Genomic DNA, 22,270 nt, shown 5'->3' on the forward strand with positions numbered 1-22,270 from the left:
CTAGCAAGTTTCTTACCAGACCCCTAAATGTTTACTCATGAAACAGAAAAAATAAATAAATACATTCAAGAGCCTCCACAGTTGGCCTATTTAAGCATATTTCAATGGCTATAACTCAAAGCAGGGTACCATGGCAAAATCCTCACAGCATCGAGTATTCGTTTTGAAGTGTGTGTTTACTCTATTCAGTTTGTTAGCCTGCAGTCTCCAGGCAGGAGGCTCATGCTGGGATGCTAAGGAAGTATCTGCCTTCACAAGATGGGAGTCTAACAGAGAAGAAAGGGAAGATGGGCAGCTGACTCTCGAGACTGCATTATCTTCCACTGTCGAATTCATTTGAAATGCCACTTTTGACAAATTACAACCTTCCTTGCCACTAATATCCCCCAGTAAATGTCTTCCCACTTTCAAGTATTGTGCTTAAAATGTACATGCATGGTTTTTTGAGCGCAGTCCATATTTGTCAAATGGCCCAGGGACAGAATCACTCACGCCTGCCTGTGAAATAGGCACGAACACTGAATTGTGACTGCGAACGGCAGCAGGGCGTGCAGATTTCGGCATCAAAGAACTGTTAGGCGCAATGCCTTTGATTTGAATTTCTACTTGTTTTATTAGAATCCACTGACATTTCATGCACACCTATGAGCTATTGCCACAGACTAACCTTTAAAAAGAAGAGTTATGAGGTATTCCTGAAGAGACAAAGGCCCCAGAGAAAAAAAGAAAAGTTACATTTTTTTTCTTTGTATTCTGCTTTGTAGTTGTTATGTTAAAAAGAAGTGAACAAAAACCTACTAATGAATGAATTTTCTTTTTAGAAAAAGGGGGGAAAGAAGCTTTTCAAACCATCCTCTTCATATTCTGGAGGAAAACTCGATTCAGTGTCGGCACAACTCGACATAAAAAGTTTATTCGTGGCGTTTGATATGCCACTAGAAAAGCGTCTTTCCAGGTATGTTGGATGCTTCAAAGCCTCATCAACATTTTATTAGTTGTACCTATGCAGCATGACAGCCATATCCTTTTTCTGAACAATCCTGTACCTCTTATAGTCCCAGAAGAGAGATGGGTGGTAGCAGTACTTCCAGCTCATGATTTGGCTGCTCTCCTCTCCTCTTTGTCTCTGTTCAGCCTCTGTCGACTGCATTTCTTATGCTGTTCCCTTGAAAATAAATCGAAGCCTTCACAGACCCATCTCCGCCTATGCGTGCACAAACTTAGAAGGTGAGTTCTAAGTTTGTGCACGCACAGGCTCTTGTCCAAGTTGACTGATCCCCTTTTTCGGGTGCAATGATTTGGCATTTCTTTCCACAGGTGTACCTAGAGCCTGGACACAGAGAATGTAGTCTCTCTGGAGCTCATGTTGCTTTTTAAACACACATCTATCACAGTGATAATTAGCAGAGCTGTAATTCAGTCGCTGCACTGCGACTGAATTACTGAAGTGTTTACATACTTTCCTCTATTTTTCTCTCATACAGTGAGCACATGTCAAAAACGGCACATTTTAACGCATTGCATTTGAATAAAAACTGAGGAAAACTGTTCAGATGATTAATTACAAACATGTCAGAGTGGTCAATAAGCCAAGAGAACAATCTGGATACTGAGTTTATGTGTGTTATGGGTGCAGCTGCACATACACAGATACAAGCCCAAGCTGTTCTCACACATTCGCAGCAGTCATGAACTTTCCTGGACACCATGTCTGATGCACTATAATCAATAAATAAGTTTTAACCTGGCAGCTCCCTACAAAGTTCATATGATGTCTGACTGAGCTGATGAGAATCGGGCCCGTAATGGTCCAGTGAATTTACAGAGAGGGAGAGGACTTCTTGTGCCCCTCTTTCTATCTGCTCTATCACCTGCTGTGTGCTACATGTGAGGAACTGCAGGTTCAGACAATGCGGCCTGGTTGTCCTGACATTTTCTGTGTCAGGAAAACTTTGTGTGTCAGTTCATCTGTGAAAACAGCTTTAGACACACAAAACAATTAGCCTGCAATTTTTTAAAAGACAGCAAAATACAAAGTTGGTTCTATGTTTTGTCCCTCTGTCCTTTACCTTTTCCTCTTTTTCTGACCACCCATCATCTTGACCATCCTGCTGGAGAAGCAAGTTGTTGCCTGGGGTGTGGAGAGAATATGCTATTAAGTTATGTAAATCTGGCCCAAAGTATCATCAGATTTTCATTTCAAAAAGCAGATGAAGCAAATAAAACAATTATATTAGATTTTGTTTTTGTTTGTTTTTTTGAGAAAAATTATTAAACTTTACATCTGTGGGAGGTATTGTATATCAGCGGTCCCCAACCCCCGGGCCTCGGACCGGTACCAGTCCGTGAGTTGTTTGGTACCGGGCCGCGAGAGTTGAAGCTCAGATGTGAAATGTATGGTTTTCAGGTTTTTTATTGGTTTTCAGCGTTATTTTGTTATCGTTTTTATCGTTAACTCGGTTTTCCTGGATCTTTTCACGTGTGTTATGAATAAATCTTCTTTTTTTCGGTACCGGTACTAGTTTTATTTTGTTGTATTTATCCGCGACACCTTAAAGGCCGGTCCGTGAAAATATTGTCGGGCATAAACCGGTCCATGGCGCAAAAAAGGTTGGGGACCGCTGGTGTATATGGTGTTGGTGCCTTTGTGCAGTAATGAGTGCAAGTAAACACTGGTGGAAACTGTTCGTCAGACCTGCACACTATCTTAGAGAAATTCTGCTGGCCTGACTCTCACAACAACCATAGGATATTGGTGAGAGTCCTCACATGACCTGCTCACTCCATCCCACAAGATTTCTATTGGATTACGGTGTCTTCAAGAAGACAAAAGAACAAGCATTGCACTGTATTGCTAGTCATCTATGAGTGGCTCTTCCTTGTTGAGGAGCAAGATAAATCCTGTTTTTCCTTGCTTTTCCAACTTTTCTATTGGAATTTGCTGAACTAAGGAGCTCTGTCATCCGAGGAGAAATGGAAAGCAACATAAGAGCTGTTGTCTTACAGTATGACTCACTTTTGTGTATTCAGTTGCCTGACACGTGTCTTCACATATTCACCAAAGATAAAAAAAAAAACATTTTCACCCAGGCCCAAACCATGACACTACCACCACCATGTTTCAAGAAAGTGATGCGTTCTTTTCTTGGAAAATAATGCTTCTCATTTAAACCAAAAACACTGTTCAAACAGCCTTCTGACTTGTCCACATGATCTTTAGCAAACTGCAGATGAGCAGCTGTGTACCTTTTGGAGAACGATGCATTTTCCTTGAAGCAGTGCAACGCATGCCGGAGTTGTTCAGCACTCTCCTCATGGTCGATTCAAGAACATTAATATTGGCTGATGTGAGAGAAGCCTTTAATTGTTTTGAAGTCCCCCAGGGTTTCTTTGTGGGCTCCTAGAGGATTACATGCCTCGCTCGTGGCGTGATCTGTGTTGTTTGGACGATCCTGGGGAGTCCAAGAGTGGCATTGAATTTTCTCCATTATTACCCAGTCTGTCTGTCAGTGGATTGATAGAGCCCATACTGTTTTTATCTAATTTTATTTTTTCCAGTCTGATGAGCATCAACAACTTCACGGATGTCCATTCACATGTGACTGTCATCCCACTGATTAAAAACATCTGACTGTAAATGAATTTGGGGGGTTTTCTCTCATTCCTGTTATCACTCGTTATGTCCCAGTGCTCTCCTCCGTGAATCGCAACCTTATCGTGGTGGAGGGGTTTGTGTGTCCCAGGGATCCCAGGGGCTATGTTGTCTGGGGGCTTTTGCCCCCTGGTAGGGTCTCCCATGGCAAATTGGTCCTGGGTGAGGGACCAGACAAAGAGCGATTCAGAAGACCCCTATGAAAAAAACACAGAGGGAACAGTTTACCCTGCCCGGGATAGGGTTACCGGGGCCCCGCCCTGGAGCCAGGCCCGGGGAGGGTGCCCGAGGGCGAGCGTCTGGTGGCCGGGCCTTAGTCCATGGGGCCCGGCCGGGCACAGCCCGAAGAGGAGACATGGGCCCATCCTCCCGCAGGCCCACCACCCGCAGGAGGCGCCATAGGGGTCTGGTGCATTGTGTGCCGGGTGGCGGCCAGGAGCGGAGGCCCTGGCGGACTGACCCCCGGCTGCCAAGACTGGCAATAGGGACATGGAATGTCACCTCTCTGGTGGGGAAGGAGCCTGAGTTAGTGCGTGAGGTTGAGAGGTACCGGCTAGATATAGTCGGGCTCACCTCTACGCACGGCTTGGGCTCTGGAACCAGTCTCCTGGAGAGGGGCTGGACTCTGTCTCAGTCTGGAGTTGCCCCTGGTGAGAGGCGGCGGGCTGGGGTGGGTATTCTAATATCCCCTCGGCTTGCTGCCGGTACGTTGGGGTTTTTCCCGGTGGACGAGAGGGTTTGTTCCCTGCGCCTTAGGGTCGGGGAACGGGTCCTGACTGTCATCTGCGCTTATGCGCCGAGTGGCAGTTCGGAGTACCCAGCCTTCTTAGAGTCCCTGGGGGGGGTGCTGGAAGGTGCTCCACCTGGAGACTCTGTTGTCCTACTGGGAGACTTCAATGCTCACGTGGGTAACGACAGCGAGACCTGGAGGGGCGTGATTGGGAGGAACGGCCTCCCTGATCTGAACCCGAGCGGTGCTTTGTTATTGGACTTCTGTGCTAATCACAGTTTGGCCATAACGAACACCTTGTTCGAACATAAGAGTGTCCATAAGTGCACGTGGCACCAGGACGCTCTAGGCCGTAGGTCGATGATCGATTTTGTGATCGTATCACCAGACCTGCGACCATATGTTCTGGACACTCGGGTAAAGAGAGGGGCTGAGCTGTCAACTGATCACCACCTGGTGGTGAGTTGGATCAGGTGGCGGGGGAGGACGCTGGACAGACCTGGTGCACCTAAACGCGTAGTGAGGGTGTGCTGGGAACGACTAGCAGAGGCCCCAGTCCGCGAGATCTTCAACGCACACCTCCGGCAGAGCTTCAACAGCATTCCGAGGGAGGCGGGGGACATCGAGTCCGAATGGACCATGTTCAGCGCCTCCATTGCCGAAGCTGCTGCATTGAGCTGCGGCCGCAAGGTGGTTGGTGCCTGCCGTGGTGGTAATCCCCGAACCAAATGGTGGACACCAGAGGTGAAGGGAGCCACCAGGCTGAAGAAGGAGTCCTATCGGGCTTGGTTAGCCTGTGGGACTCCGGAGGCAGCCGACAGGTATCGACAGGCCAAGCGGAATGCGGCTCGGGCAGTGGCTGAAGCAAAAACTCGGGTGTGGGAGGAGTTCGGAGAGGCCATGGAAAAAGACTTTCGGACTGCCTCGAAGAGGTTCTGGCAAACCGTCAGGCGTCTCAGGAGGGGAAAGCGGTGCTCTACCTGCACTGTGTATAGTGCTGGCGGAGCGCTGCTGACGTCGACTGAGAAAATTGTCAGGCGGTGGAAGGAATACTTCGAGGACCTCCTTAATCCCACTGACGCGTCTTCCAAGGAGGAAGCAGAGTCTGGGGATGAGGGGAATGACCCGCCAATTTCTGGGGGCGAGGTCACTGAGGCAGTTAAACAACTCCTTGGTGGCAGAGCCCCTGGTGTTGATGAGGTCCGCCCCGAGTTCCTGAAGGCTCTGGACGTTGTAGGGCTGTCCTGGTTGACACGCCTCTGCAATGTTGCGTGGAGATCAGGGGCAGTACCCGTGGATTGGCAGACCGGGGTGGTGGTCCCCATCTTTAAGAAGGGGGACCGGAGGGTGTGTTCCAACTACAGGGGGATCACACTCCTCAGCCTCCCCGGGAAAGTCTATGCCAGGGTGCTGGAAAGGAGAGTTCGTCCGCTAGTCGAACCTCTGATGCAGGAGGAACAATGCGGTTTTCGTCCTGGTCGCGGAACACTGGACCAGCTCTTCATCCTCTCGAGGATACTTGAGGGTGCATGGGAGTTTGCCCAACCAGTCTACATGTGTTTTGTGGACTTGGAGAAGGCATTCGACCGTGTCCCTCGGGGTGTCCTGTGGGAGGTGTTGCGGGAGTATGGGGTGTCTGGCCCATTGCTACGGGCCATTCGATCCCTATACAACCGTTGCAAGAGCTTGGTTCGCATTGCCGGCAATAAGTCAGACTCGTTCCCGGTGGGTGATGGGCTCCGCCAGGGCTGCCCTTTGTCACCGGTTCTGTTCATAATTTTTATGGACAGGATTTCTAGGCGCAGCCAAGTGGCGGAGGGCTTTCGCTTTGGTGGCCTCAGGATCTCATCTCTGATCTTTGCGGATGATGTGGTTCTGTTGGCTTCATCGGGTGAGGGCCTCCAGCTCGCACTGGAGCGGTTCGCAGCCGAGTGTGACGCAGCGGGAATGAGGATCAGCACCTCCAAATCTGAGGCCATGGTTCTCAGCCGGAAAAGGGTGGAGTGCCCACTCCGGGTCGGGGATGAGGTCCTGCCCCAAGTGGAGGAGTTCAAGTATCTCGGGGTCTTGTTCGCGAGTGATGGGAGAAGGGAGCCGGAGATCGACAGACGGATTGGGGCTGCAGCTGCAGTAATGCAGACGCTGCACCGGTCCGTCGTGGTGAAGAGGGAGCTGAGTGTAAAAGCGAAGCTCTCAATTTACCGGTCGATCTACGTCCCTACCCTCACCTATGGCCACGAGCTGTGGGTAGTGACCGAAAGGACGAGATCGCGGATACAAGCGGCGGAAATGAGCTTCCTCCGAAGGGTGGCTGGCATCTCCCTTAGAGATAGGGTGAGAGGTTCGGCCATCCGGGAGGGGCTCAGAGTAGAGCCGCTGCTGCTCCACATCGAAAGGAGCCAGCTGAGGTGGTTTGGGCATCTGGTAAGGATGCCCCCTGGGCGCCTCCTGGGTGAGGTGTTCCAGGCATGTCCCACCGGGAGGAGGCCCCGGGGCAGACCCAGGACACGCTGGAGAGATTATATCTCTCGGCTGGCCTGGGAACGCCTTGGTGTTCCCCCGGATGAGCTGGAGGAGGTGGCTGGGGAGAGGGAGGTCTGGGCCTCTTTGCTTAGGCTGCTGCCCCCGCGACCCGGCCCCGGATAAAGCGGATGAAGATGGATGGATGGATGGATGTCCCAGTGCTCAACCTCTGATGGATTACACAAAATTAGGATGTACATTACATTTAAATTTTTAAACAGTGGTCACCACTGTGTTTTTTTTTAATGTTATTATTACCTGAATTAGCTGAACTAATAGAATTTCTGACTGGCATAGATCCTAGATTATCTGGTCACTGTGAGCGCAGCCATGATTGCCTGCCTGCTCTGTATTCGTCCTCTTTATAACTGCTGACGTCAATCAAGCTACCGCTTTCAGCGATATTTCAGCTGCACACTGAGAGGTAATTAGAACAATGATTACCAGCATCCGGGAAAAGAGTGAAGACGGAGAAAGAAAGTGCTGACATGTGTGAGGTGAGCTGTTCCAGGCTCTGAAAATGTGCCCAGGCAAGCACATGTATTCAATTCAATTCAATTCAATTTTATTTATATAGCGCCAAATCACAACAAATGTCGCCTCAAGGCGCTTCATAGATACAGAGAAAAGCCCAACAATCATATGACCCCCTATGAGCAAGCACTTTGGCGACAGTGGGAAGGAAAAACTCCCTTTTAACAGGAAGAAACCTCCGGCAGAACCAGGCTCAGGGAGGGGCGGCCATCTGCTGCGACCGGTTGGGGTGAGAGAAGGAAGACAGGATAAAAGACATGCTGTGGAAGAGAGACAGAGGTTAATAACAGATATGATTCAATACAGAGAGGTCTATTAACACATAGTGAGTGAGAAAGGTGACTGGAAAGGAAAAACTCAATGCATCATGGGAATCCCCCGGCAGCCTACATCTATTGCAGCATAACTAAGGGAGGATTCAGGGTCACCTGGTCCAGCCCTAACTATATGCTTTAGCAAAAAGGAAAGTTTTAAGCCTAATCTTAAAAGTAGAGATAGTGTCTGTCTCCCGAATCCAAACTGGAAGCTTGTTCCACAGAAGAGGGGCCTGAAAACTGAAGGCTCTCCCTCCCATTCTACTTTTAAATACTCTAGGAACAACAAGTAGGCCTGCAGAGTGGGAGCGAAGTGCTCTAATAGGGTAATATGGTACTACAAGGTCATTAAGATAAGATGGGGCCTGATTATTTAAGACCTTGTATGTGAGGAGCAGGATTTTGAATTCAATTCTGGATTTAACAGGAAGCCAATGAAGGGAAGCCAAAACAGGAGAAATATGCTCTCTCTTTCTAGTCCCTGTCAGTACTCTTGCTGCAGCATTTTGGATTAACTGAAGGCTTTTCAGTGAGTTTATTGGACATCCTGATAATAATGAATTGCAGTAGTCCAGCCTGGAAGTAATAAATGCATGAACTAGTTTTTCAGCATCACTCTGAGACAGGATCAGGATATGACGGGGCTTTCTGAGTGCACACCGGCTGCCACCAGCGCTGTGCAGTAGCAGGTGGGTATTGTCTACATGAGGCCTTCTGCCATCTGTGGCCCCAGGTTTGGGCCAGGTACACAGCAGATATTTGCATCTGTGGGCAAATAGCTTGCACACATATATATATACAAATATAGCCCTGTGCATGTAAATCAAATGTGAACTATTGGGAGAAATATCAATGAAATGCCATCTTTTTTTTTTTTTTTTTGGGGGGGGGGGGGGGGGGGCAGTAAATTTGAATTTTACACACCCAGCTGCACTTACACAGCAGTGCTCAGACACACATTAAGCGACCACAGCTTCAACCACTAAGTTGACTGCAAGTGTCCTATTTAATTAATAGTCAACTAAACTTGAAGCTTACACTGCAACTGCTCTTTTGCAGTCAGCGGTCAGCGGATGCGGTGACACGTCATTAAGAGTGTAAATAATCCTCAGGATGCCCCAGATGCAACGCTAAAGACTTTTGGATGTGGATCATGTTGAAGACATCTGGCTGGCTCTCTGATGAGATGAGCCCTGTGCCCCTTAATCTGCTTCTAAATAAGATTAGGATCATGCTGGGATCAAATCCTAGCATTGATAATCCACACGAATCATTTGAACAGATAGCTGATTAGGGTATTATTTTAGGAGTGGTAATTTAACCAGGGAGATTTTTTAAGATTAGATAAAATGGCATTAAAAAAAACGTCACTCGATCTAGAAAAAAAATCATTGATTGAGTGTGTGTGTTCCAATACAAGTTGTATGGATCACTTCTTCACTTAATGACGCCCGAATATGTGTCACTGTGCATATGGCTGCTACTTTAAATGACTTCCAAACATTTAGAAGGGTTTAAAATATTACACTTAACAGCTGCTTCAAGTGCAACTTAATCCACCATCCCTTCCGTGCAGTAATCTAATGGCCATTTCCCCGAATGCATGGTTGCCATTATTTGATTTATGAAGAGAATATCCCTTTAATGTTGGAGATATGAGATTTGGTATGGCCTTGTTCTTAAATCTAGAAGAATTATGTTCCCAGAATAAGGAGCAACAAGCTGTGTGTGTGTGTGTGTGTGTGTGTGTTTGGGGGGGAGGGGGGGGTGTGTGCATTTTATAATTGGTCTGTGGATGTGAACTGAATTTAACAGCTGTGTCTGCTGCTGAATATACTGCTTCATTATAAAGAACACAGCACACTGTAAAAAAGCTCTGGAGGGGTTTCTTGCAGTACAAATAAATTTTGGGTTTCCTAAAATTCCTGCAGAGGAAAAACATGTTTTAAAGGTGCCATGATCTGAATATCACATATGTATGCAGCTTATGCTGAACAGTAAGTGAAATCTGTGCCGTGCTGTAAACTTCCTAACAACAAAAAGATCCACTGATACAAATATGCAACGTCTTATTCTTATTCTGTACGAAACAGCTGTTTTTTATGTGTTTGTTTTGTTTCAGTGCAGGGACAAACGGGACCCGTAAAGCTACGTTAGTATGCAGCCGTGATGAGACCTTATGTAAATCTCGTCTTAAATTGATCTCAGCGTGCTGTACTTGCTTTTCAGTTCACATGTATGTTTTGTGGAGGGGCTGCTGCTCATGGAGATGCAGGCACATCGAACCAAAACAGGGCTGTAAAACTCTGGGGCTGCGCTATTTAAGCACAAGGCCACCAGACACTGAGGGTTTGTTAATTATTTACTTTTTGGTCAGTCAAAAATCAATCAGTCGAGGGTCCACAACATTTGTTTGATTAATTATAATGTTAAGTCTGAGTGATGTAAAGGCAAATTTGCATTGCAATGTTGCTGATAAGATTTCATTGCCTCTCTGAACTAGTTTGATGATCTTTTTAAGTATACCAACAAACTAAAGCTCCTTGACATCATTATGAACTTAATTCTTATCTGTTACACCCCAAAAACAGGGGCATTGCTAGCATTTTAGTTAGTTTAGTTTAGTTTTCTGTGGAGTGTGTCTAAGAGGACCAAATGAAAATCAGTGAGTCCACAGTAAGTCATAATATTGGATCAGAAATAAAGGTTGGAAAACACTTGGGACAAATATTTCAGGCTCATGTGCAAACCTGTGCCTTCATATAGATGGTATTACCTAAAAGGTGGGACTGCACAAGATCTTCTTTCTGCATTAAAAACTGTTTAGAAAAGCAAAACTCATAATCCTAGTTAAGTAACAGTATGAAAAGTATATATATATGTATATATATACAGTGGGGCAAAAAAGTATTTAGTCAGCCACTGATTGTGCAAGTTCCCCCACTTAAAATGATGACAGAGGTCAGTAATTTGCACCAGAGGTACACTTCAACTGTGAGAGACAGAATGTGAAAAAAAAATCCATGAATTCACATGGTAGGATTTGTAAAGAATTTATTCGTAAATCAGGGTGGAAAATAAGTATTTGGTCACCTCAAACAAGGAAAATCCCTGGCTCTCACAGACCTGTAACGTCTTCTGTAAGAAGCTTTTCTGTCCCCCACTCGTTACCTGTATGAATGGCACCTGTTTGACCTCATCATCTGTATAAAAGACACCTGTCCACAGCCTCAACCAGTCAGACTCCAAACTCCGCCATGGCCAAGACCAAAGAGCTTTCGAAGGACACCAGGAAAAGAATTGTAGACCTGCACCAGACTGGGAAGAGTGAATCTACAATAGGCAAGCAGCTTGGTGTGAAAAAATCAACTGTGGGAGCAATCATCAGAAAATGGAAGACATACAAGACCACTGATAATCTCCCTCGATCTGGGGCTCCACGCAAGATCTCATCCCGTGGGGTCAAAATGATCATGAGAACGGTGAGCAAAGATCCCAGAACCACACGGGGGGACCTGGTGAATGACCTGCAGAGAGCTGGGACCAAAGTAACAAAGGTCACCATCAGTAACACACTACAACGGCAGGGAATCAAATCCCGCAGTGCCAGACGTGTTCCGCTGCTGAAGCCAGTGCATGTCCAGGCCCGTCTGAAGTTTGCCAGAGAGCACATGGATGATACAGCAGAGGATTGGGAGAATGTCATGTGGTCAGATAAAACCAAAGTAGAACTTTTTGGTATAAACTCAACTCGTCGTGTTTGGAGGAAGAAGAATACTGAGTTGCATCCCAAGAACACCATACCTACTGTGAAGCATGGGGGTGGAAACATCATGCTATGGGGCTGTTTTTCTGCCAAGGGGACAGGACGACTGATCCGTGTTAAGGACAGAATGAATGGGGCCAAGTATCGTGAGATTTTGAGCCAAAACCTCCTTCCATCAGTGAGAACTTTGAAGATGAAACGAGGCTGGGTCTTCCAACATGACAATGATCCAAAACACACCGCCCGGGCAACAAAGGAGTGGCTCCGTAAGAAGCATTTGAAAGTCCTGGAGTGGCCTAGCCAGACCTCAACCCCATAGAAAATCTGTGGCGGGAGTTGAAAGTCCGTGTTGCTCGGCGACAGCCCCAAAACATCACTGCTCTTGAGAAGATGTGCATGGAGGAATGGGCCAAAATACCAGCTACTGTGTGTGCAAACCTGGTAAAGACCTATAGTAAACGTTTGACCTCTGTTATTGCCAACAAAGGTTATGTTACAAAGTATTGAGTTGTATTTTTGTTATTGACCAAATACTTATTTTCCACCCTGATTTACGAATAAATTCTTTACAAATCCTACCATGTGAATTCATGGATTTTTTTTTCACATTCTGTCTCTCACAGTTGAAGTGTACCTCTGGTGCAAATTACTGACCTCTGTCATCATTTTAAGTGGGGGAACTTGCACAATCGGTGGCTGACTAAATACTTTTTTGCCCCACTGTATATGTGTATATATATATATATATATATATATATATATATATATATATATATATATATATATATATATATATATATATATATATATATATATATATATATATATATATATATATATATATATATACATACATACATACATACATACTCAGTATTCAGGATTTTTGTCATATAGAGTGCAAAAAGTACACTACTGTGCAAAAGTCTTGAGCCAACGCTGGTTGTTTTCAAGGAGTCAGACTTTCTTGTAATGTTAAGGCCTTGAACAACTTTGAGGCTTTTGTTGAACATTGGCTGTCTTTTTTTTTTTTTTTAATTTACTTTCAGTCCAGTCAATGTACCTGACCATATTCTTTTAATTTCACAAAATTAGGTTTTTAATTTGTTTTCTCACTTTCTTACAAAAACATATAATTTGTTCCAATTCCTTTCGCTTAAGTTACAAAAAATAAAAAGGATAACACAGTTTGACGGGCATAAATAGTATTTTTTGGCCCAACAAGGTGATTCACTAAGAGCTAAAAACTTGCTGTAGATTACAGTACCATGACATACAGTGAGCCCTCAAAAAAATAAGGAAGATGGACAAATGGAGGGCAAAGGAAGAAATGACAACTTAAAAAAAACTAATTAAGACAAACAGTATCTAAAAGTCATGTCCTTAAAAAATAGAAAAAAATAGAAAAAATCCGGTAAAGACCTGACACAGAACCTGAGAGATGCTTCTGGTCCTTCAGCTGACCTGTCAATTTATCAGATATGTTCTCAGTAGAAGTGTGGCTATTAATAAGGAAGAAAAACAAGGAGATGATGGAAATTTGAACACAGAAAAATCCCATCAGTTTTTGCTCTGTTATGTAGTACCATCCAGAAAGTGTCTCATTGACAACATTTTAATCATCTTAATTTTTCAGTGAGCCAATGATCCCAAACACACTGCCAATGCAGCAAAAGCATGCATGGGTAGAAAAACACACAATGTAACACTATCAGTCATGGCCTCCCCAGACCCCAGATCATTAAAGCAGTGTGGGATCATCTTGACAGAAAACACAACAAAAGGCAGAAACATCGAAAGAAGAGCTTCGAATGTCCTTCAAAAAGCCCGGAGAAATATTCCTGAAGACTATTTAAAGACATGACATAAAAGCTGAGTAAGAGATTTGAGACTGTGTTGGACAATAAACCAAATATTGACTTTCAAGCTTGCTGGAATTGTAAGAGCTTTGTTTTTGACTTATATACCATATCTCCAGTTATGTTTCTACACATTTCAACTAATAAACTATTTCAAATTTTCTTAGCAAATATTTAAAAAAAATGAAGGAAGACTAAAGAATTCTGCACAGCTCTGTCCCACTGTCCATCCATTCATCCATCCATCAGCCATCCATCCATCCACTTTCTTCTACTTATCTGGGGCCAGGTAACAATGGCACCAGCCTAAGCAGAGAAACCCAGACCTCTTTCTCCTCAACCAGTTCGTCCATATCTGGGGGAACACCAAGGCATTTCAAAGGCACAATACTATGCATTATATTATTAGGTTATAATTAACAATTCATTAATGGGTATATTACTTTAATTGTTTTACATACTGGAGGATTGTGTAAATAACACAACATGTAATAATATAGCATAATATATTTCTATAGCTTTAAAAATCAGCAAAATAAAAATGAATCTCTTCAGTCTCCTCAGCCCTGCTGTGCTATGTAGAGAGAGAGGGCTGTATGTTCTTGATTTCATGTGTTCAGATTTGTGTGATGTGGGTGAAAGGAATTGAGCTACACCAGATGTGAAATCCTTGAAGGCAGCTAAATAGATATAAAACTCCAGTGGGATATTTGGTTTAAATACATCCAATTATTTATTTAGCTTGTACTAGAATGAAAGGGAATGAAAGAATGAAAGAATGAAAGAGAATGAAAGAATGAAAAACAATGGTATAAAGAAAATGACATTAGCCCAAAAGGTGAGCCCTGGGGCGCACCATGCCAGAAAGAAGGTGTCATTAATTGAAAGTGAAAACGTTATATATGACAGTTAAAATGAGGAGATGTTCAGGACAACGATACCAAACAAAAAGAAGCTCTCGCGCTCTCGCTCTCGTGCCCAGAGGGAGAAATGCTCATGATTAATATGTCATGGATTACTCATACCAGTGGGGGGAGCTGTTCCATGTGTCTGAGTGAAAGACAGTCTGGATGATACAGCAGTGTTGGGATGCCATCGGTTTCCAAAGAGGGCACCCTTCCTTTTTTGTTCCTCCCTAAAGCATAGTCACAAGCTGAAGGAGAATACAGCGCTTGTTTTTGATTTCATAATTCTGCTCCATTTACTGCAAACAAGCAGTCACTTTTTATGCAGGGAAAAGGAAAGCGGTGTAAATGTCAGACTTTTCACCTTGATATAATACTCTTTTAATTCTCCATCTTTTTTTCTCTCCTTTTTTTTAAAGCAAGGACATGCACTTTCCCCGCTTCCTTGTCCTCTAACGATGCATACAGTCACAGAGTTTATTTTAAGCAACTTGATTTAGGGCTTTAATCCTATCTTCTGATTCCCGGCCACAAAGTGACATCATCTGTCCGTATCAGGTTACAGATGTTGGGCTCTGAGAGTGCTTGGATTTTAGCAGACGTTATTCCAAACAGGAAAAAAATGTTACAGAGACAGCTTCAATAGGCATGGATATAACACTGCTACTTGCTCTCTGCAACCTGAAAGTAGAGGATTAGGAGAGAGGTAAAAATATCAAAATATCACCTATGATTTGGAAAGTGTATGGCTAACAAATTCACAACTGTGATGTGAATTACAATTAGGGTGTTCTTCTTCCCACTGTGGCCAAAGCGCTTGCTCATGGGAGGTCATATGACTGTTTTGATTTGAATGTAGGGTCTACCTTACAATATTAAGCGGACTGTTGTTAGGATTTGACGCTGTATAAATAATTGAATTGATTGAATAGATTAATCTACCCCCCCCCCCCCCCCCCCCCACACACACACACCCATGAAAACTCTATAAAACTCTCTCTCTCTCCCTTTAGTCATATATATGTGTATGCCTAAAGCTGTTTAATGGGCTGAATTTGTGTCTTTGCTGACCTTTCCTGGACCCTGGGCCTCATGTTTGACACCCATGGTAAGCTAACCTGTAATTTTAACATGTAAAGTTTAGTGAGTTGAGAATTGTTTAATTATTCTCTTTGCTTGTCACATACTACTACTCAATATACACTCATTACCAGTTTGATTAACTTTAGTGAGCGCATATATCTGCAGCTTCGGTGGCCATCCTTATTGTATGGAAATTAGCCTAGCCACCTCTGCTAAACAACAACAAAAAACTGTTATTCTGAAGTCTTCCATATCTGTCCTTGCAGTTGTGTTGAGTAGTATATTGAGGATTTGAAAATGAGGCGTAAGTATGGCCAAACTATTTAAAATGCTTTTCGGTTTGCCTTTTTATTTATATTTCATGAAGTTATTGGCTTTTCAAGTTTTGTCCAAGATGGCGCCTGTCTAATGGGAGTCTGTTGCTAATTAGCCACCAGTGCAAACCTCATAGATAAAAATAGGATGTTGTGAGGGGCTCAGATTAATGAGCTGCGAGTCTCATGTATTATATCTTTATGTGATAGTGGGTTGTGATATTTAACAGCTTGTGTGTGGTGCCAATTAGTGAGACAGAGTAACACAACTGAATATTGTTATGAAGTATATCACTAAAATCTTAAGGAGATGAAGACTTCTTCTTCATTGATTATGTGAATTTGCTCAATATTTTGGCAGATATTAGAGGAGTTTGGATCGATCCAGATATCGGTAGTACTAGTGCGGACTGATACTTTTCTATTATTCTCGAAGTTCGGTATGTATCCCACTGAATTGCGTGAAATGCCTACATTTGAAAAATATATACTTCCAACATTAAAAACATCATGATCCTCTGTGTTGACTGTCAGGTCTATTTTATTTATTGCCTATAAAACATTTAAACAACAGAAGTTGTGCTTTTAGAGACAGAAACCTTAACACTCCTGGTCTCCAAAATTTTTAAAAATGCATGAAAAACGGAAAGGTGTGTTTACTAGTCAGTGTGGAAAGTAAAAACACAGTGACTTAATGGTATTTAAAATGTGTTCAGCATTAATTATATTTGCAAATCGATGATGATTTGTGTCATAAATCACGGCACACTGCTCTCCCTCTAACTTTATAGATTAAAAGTATCAGTAAGGGTCAATACTGGCGCTGTTTACTTGGTATGGCACACCACTAGCGGAAATGAGGTGCTGTCACTGCTTTGCACTCCCACTCCATATTTTAGCTTTCGCCTGAGCGCACAGAAGCGGCCCATGATCCAAACCTCTGTGAGACTCCACGCCCTGTTTTCCGGGGAGCCCGTGGAGATCCAGCCCTACAACACGCTGCTCCTCTTACGTCCCGTCCGCGATCAGTGAGCTGGCCGCGGCAGAGATTTCTCCTTCGGCTTGGATCTTATCTTTTACTCCAACTGAGCTCTTTCTAGTCTTTTGCGCGCTTGGCAAATGTCGGGAGCGGTATAGTGGACGCGTCTGTGCCGAGTCGTGCGCAAATCTTTCTGAGACTGCGCCTCCGTGGCAATGGATTGATTTCAGTGGTTTTTTTCCTTCCCCAACCTCTGCCTCGACCAAGTTGAGAAAACAGTGTGTAACCTGCGGCTCTCTCCTTCCAGCTACATGTTTCATCCGGCCAGTTTTAAAAGTAGCCTACCTGGCTCCGGATGTTCCTGCACATTTTAGGACGTTGAACTTTTTTTCCCCTTCTTCTCTTTGTGCATTCACAGGAGGTGGACGGGGATTTTAAGGATTTATATATATTTATTTTTTAAAAAACAACAAAAACAGCTTCTCCGGGGTTCTTAAAGCCTGCAAAGATTTATTCGTGAAAAGTGATGGCCGAGCGGGGAGCTCTGTCGCTCCTCTCTCTCCTCTGTCTCACCTTTCTCTACACGGAGACCACCGCTGCAAAGCATGTCGACAAAGGTAAATGCCCGCAACCCACTAATAGTTGTGCTGTGTGTCTGCTTCTTCGTGCCTCGGTTGGAGGAACTTGCCTGGGTTGTGTTAGAGGAGTTGGAATGGAAAAACGCACGGAATGTCTCGGGGAGGGGGGAAATCAGACAGGAGGTTAGGTAGCTAATTCTGCGGCGTTCGGGTCAGACACACTTCCATATTTAGATAACTTTAAAAGTAGGCTACTTTCCACTACAGGCACACTGTTTAATCCGAGACCAGCCCCTCTTCCGAGCAGCAAAAGCAACACGCTTTCACACTCCGTCCTTTTGTCTGCGTGGAGGCTGTTGAGGCAGAACTGCTGATAGGTTTCTCCGGTTGTCTTTCAAACCATTTCCAGACATGCGGTGTAGTTGTGTTCATGAACGTGTCTCTGAATTGTGTGCAATAAACCTGCAAAGGCCAAGCAACAGATTCTGCTTGGTGTGTTGGAGTCTATCCATCAATCTGTGTGAGACAAGGTGTGTGAGTGTGGTCATGGAATTTTCGGGGGGAGGGGGGGGGCGCACACTTACACTATGCAAAGGGTCATTAGTGTTCACTGTCAGGTAATAAGCTGGCATCATCAGTCCAGCAGACATCTCATTACTTGGGCGTCAATACATGTTTTGCTGATGGATAAACAGACCCGATTCATTTGCTTCTGTTAATTGTTTTGAAGTGCGGCCACTGCACTGCAGTGTGTGCATGTCGGTAATATATGTTCTTTCAACTAGTAGTATTGTCTCACACACAAAATTTCACCGATACTGGGCGTGATTTCTTGTTCTTGGAATAATGATTGTGTGTGTAAGGGGGTGGGGGGTTCAGAAAAACCCAGCACACAGAGTCTGTTATTGGCACTTGGAGCCAGCGGTGCCTGAGATAAATTGGAGAGTCATGAGGAAAAATGTTTTTCCAGCAGTCATCGGAGTGCACAGCTCCAGCCCTTATCGCATACCCCATCGTGACAAAGTCATATCTTTATCATTTAAGCTGGCAGACCTTATCAAACACAGCAGCATGAGGTCTGGACCAAAAGAAAATGTGGCAGTAACTGACTCTTGTGCAACATGGCCCAATTTTTTCCGTTAACTCTCAGGATATGCAAATAAAAATACTTTTGTGTGTCAAAACAGAAGGTCCGTGCACCTTTTTTTTTCCTTCATTTTTTTAAAAAAGCACGCTGTGTGGTTTGTCACTTAAAAAGAATGAATGTGCAAAGAAAGAGAGAAGAGACGGGCCTCTGCTAGCTGTTGGGCTCTCTTGCGTGTGGAGCCTGATGAAAGACCCTTTCCTGCATGAAAAGAGCTCTGCAGTAGTGGAAGGGGAGATAGAGAGGGGAAAAAAAGCCCCTCCTTGGCTTTGCTGGAGATCAGTACAAAAGAGAAATGGGGGTAGGGTGAAACAGGCCGACTGTCTGGAAAGTAATAAAACCAGGAGATTAAGGGGTCCAGGGAGTTCCTTTGGGAGCTTTGATTGATTCCAGAGAATTGGACTGGGACCCACACGCAGGGAGAGTTTCAAATTACTAATTGTGGGGTCCCCTTCTCCGAAAATATCTGTTTATCCAAAACACATTTCTTTGAGGTCCTGAATGTGGCCACAACTTTTATCTTTATCAAGGATGGCGGAGTTGTGGTCTTAACTTCAACAAAAAAAAAAGTTTTGAGCCTGTCTCGTTGGGTTTCGGGACTCGCTGTGTAACGTTGGAAAAACCTGTAAAGGTTCAGACAAATTGCTGCTATTGTTAGCCCTTTCTCCTCTGAAGCTCTTATGATGGAACTTTGAAAATGTCTCAAGAAGTTTTAAGGGTTTTTTTTTTTTTTTGGTAAACAAGTCCCAGTTAGAGGAGATCCATTTAGGCTCTTCTTTATCTCGGGGTTATCTCTGTAATCCTGCTGGGAGGGAGCTGAGTGCTGATTGTCTCCCAGAGGACAATGCAAATAACTTGCTGAAATGTGTAAACATTTGGCAACCCTCTGCGCTCGCATTGCTCTCTCCGGGGTTTTATCCTCACATACCATCTTACATGCAACGCTGCTCAAGCCTCCTAAACAACCATTCTTTTCTTTTGCGCGTTTAAGTTCTTCTCTCTGGACTCTGCTGCTAAGAACATAATTTACCACCTTTGTTTTGTTGTTTGGGAACGCCCTGGTGGTCCTAAATCACATTTTAGGGAGGGGGGAAGAGAAGGAAGGTTTAAAAGTGGATCATCATCCATGAATTTTCAAGAATAATTCAAGCATGACCCTCCGTCTGCTCTTTAATCTGTTCACAAAATGTGCAAAAATGTCCTCTATCCATTTACACAAACTTCACCTCAAAAATGGAGTGAGTCTTTGCCACATGTCCACATGCTATTGTGATGATTTGAGAGGGGCCATGATGCAGAGTCATCTGCTGTCTCTGCTGCATAGAGTGTGCTGTTTACTGATCATTTATTTATGGGCTCCAATAGCTCATACTAAGTCCTAATGACCTCCATCCACAGAGATACGGATAATTGCACATTTGGCCAAGTATTTGATTCATCTGCTTCACTAATGAAACCACCCCATTAGGCTATGCTACTGATCTGCAATTGCCACTGATGTGAGGGCTCAGTTTGTTGCTGCTCTTATGGCATAGTTGAAAACAACAGGCAGGTTGTGCCTTGTTCCTTTTATTCCTTTTGTCCAAGGTTTGCAGGGGCAATAAAACGAAAAGCTGCTAATGAAATAATTTTTGCTAAGAACGGCGACAGCAGTTTATCACATGTAATTGGCAGTGTGAACGGGTGGATCAATATTCTCTGAATGCATGGCTTAACAGCTGCTGTTGCTTCTTTTAGGTGGTTGGGCTAAATGTAATCACCCCCTTTCAGCTGTCCGGAGGCCGATTTATGATCCAGTGTTGGTATTTGTTTGCGTTTCTTTGCTCCTTTGCAGAGAGAAGCATTACGTGAAAAGTTTTGGAAGGGTTAAAGAGGCAGAATTTCACGCAGCCCCCTGAGCTAACAGTGCCCGCTCATAAGCGATGGGTGTGTTTAAATCAAGTGCCGATTGGTTGAATGGTCTTGATGCATTCTCAATCATCCAGGAAAATAAATCTCCAAAAGTTGATTCTGTTCATCTGGACGTAGCGTTTTCTGGGAGAAACGTTTCGTCACTCATCCAAGTGACTTCTTAGTATGGGTTGAATGGGTTGAAGCTGGAGAGGACAATCTAAATTTTAAACACCCAACCCGGGTACTACAGAAGTCCTCATTTCTCTCTAGAGAGAGAAACTACAAGGATCAGTAAAAGCTGAAACACCAACAAAAGTAGTCGTCGTTTCTAGCAAACCGTATAAATGATGGGTGTAGTCACTGTAATGTCACCATAGCTAGTGAAGTACCATCATAACACATCTCTAACAGGATTTCTCCGTTGAAAATGTGGTGTTTCGTGAAACAAAAGAGCCCTCATTGACTAACGCCTTATAAATCACAAATATTACTTAGTTATTTACAAGACAAACTTGATGCCCTTTTCATAAACCTGTGTACTGAGGTCACAAAGCAAGTGGCTGTTTTCCAAATAAACTTCTGTACGAACACAAGCTGTCGCCCCCTGCTGGCCTTCGAAATTAATGCAGGTCAAACATACATACTTTACTTTTCAGGTCACGAACCTGCGACAATCTTTTATACTGTCTATACTCTATAGTTGTTCCACGGGCAGGCATACACATGCTCAAGCCTTCTGTGGCTAACCAATAGTTATTGTCTTTTATATCATCACATACGGTTCCCAAGTTTGTTAATTAGCTCATAAATTGCTCATATTTAAACACTGCCTACAGCGTAGACCGAACTTACAAGATTGAGAATCGGAAGAATGTGGAATAAGTAGAGCATCTTTATCACATTTGATCCAGTTTCTTGCCATATAAAACTCGGTGTCAGTTATAAGTTTGAAAGATTTCTCCATCAGACTAAGACTCTCTTGAATTTGAAAATTTCCCCCTCCTTGTTAATTCTTCAAAAGAGCTGTTGCTCTGGCATTGTTGGTCTCCGTTCGGGGCATAGACTAGACTGACTTGCTGGTTGCTGTGTTGCTGAAGCAGAGCTGCTTTGAGCGAAGCGAATCCAAACTTGCATCATGGTCTAAAACCCCGAGCAGATCATAGGCAAGCATATAGCTGTAGCTGCCCCCCTGCTAAGATGAAATGCTGCTTGTGTTGATGTGTTGCAGAGAAACACTAGTTTCTCCTACTCCTAGACATTCAGTGGCCTGTATCAGGGTTCTGAGTTTTCCTCTATATTACGTTACATGTAGTGTATGTAGTCTCTTGTTTTTCTCCATGTTCATAGAAGCTGGTTGAACGATGACGTTAATGCTGTCACTGTACTCTAGAGTCGTTTCATATATACGGGGCTAAAATGAAGATTTTCCTTTTCTTTATACAGTCTCTGGTGCTGTCTTCAACCATCATGTTTCTCGGTTCTTTGAAAGCCAGTCTATTGTGTATTACGATTGGTCAGTTCACAGAAAGGTGCTCACAGCAAGTGCGCCCTTCCTAGAGCTGAACTTCTCGGCTCAGGGGGTGCTCCTGCTGTGCCTAAAAAGATGTCAGACGATGCACCTTTCCACTTCGACTACCGTCTGCCGTCTTTGTGTCTGCTCACCCTTTCATGTCAAAACAAAGAAAGCTGGGGAAAAAAATGCTTGGACTTTAAAGAGGCTGACGAGTGTCTAGAGACCATAAAGCTGTCCATACTGCCCTGTGTGAAGACTCTTTTGAGACTTGGTAACCTGAGGGACATTACATCAACAGCATTTATATCCTTTACTGGAGACTTCCTGGAAACATATTTGCCTCACTCATTTCCACGCTTCCTTTTACGTCTATTTTAAAAATAGAACAGAATGCAAAATTTCTACTTCACTGTGCTGCAGCCAGGCTCTCCAGGCTTCCCCGTTCCTCTGTGATTGAGTGATGCTCCGGCTTAATGACCTTTG

The 22,270-nt window shown here is 44.1% G+C and overlaps 1 protein-coding gene across 13 annotated transcripts in view; it reads left to right on the forward strand.

The window, feature by feature from the left end:
- The first annotated feature begins 16,640 nt into the window (after positions 1-16,640).
- The window catches only part of neo1a (neogenin 1a), a 163,070-nt gene continuing 157,440 nt past the window's right edge, over positions 16,641-22,270 (forward strand). For all 13 annotated transcript variants that reach the window (XM_087840664.1, XM_087840678.1, XM_087840694.1 and 10 more), the window contains exon 1: positions 16,641-17,276. In XM_087840664.1, coding sequence (XP_087696790.1) covers positions 17,186-17,276 — 91 coding nt within the window. In that variant the 5' untranslated portion in view covers positions 16,641-17,185. The remainder of the gene's footprint in view (positions 17,277-22,270) is intronic.

The sequence above is a fragment of the Neolamprologus brichardi genome, chromosome 1 (assembly GCF_056152115.1).
Source record: "Neolamprologus brichardi isolate AB-2024 chromosome 1, ASM5615211v1, whole genome shotgun sequence".
NCBI classification, from domain to species: Eukaryota; Metazoa; Chordata; class Actinopteri; order Cichliformes; family Cichlidae; genus Neolamprologus; species Neolamprologus brichardi.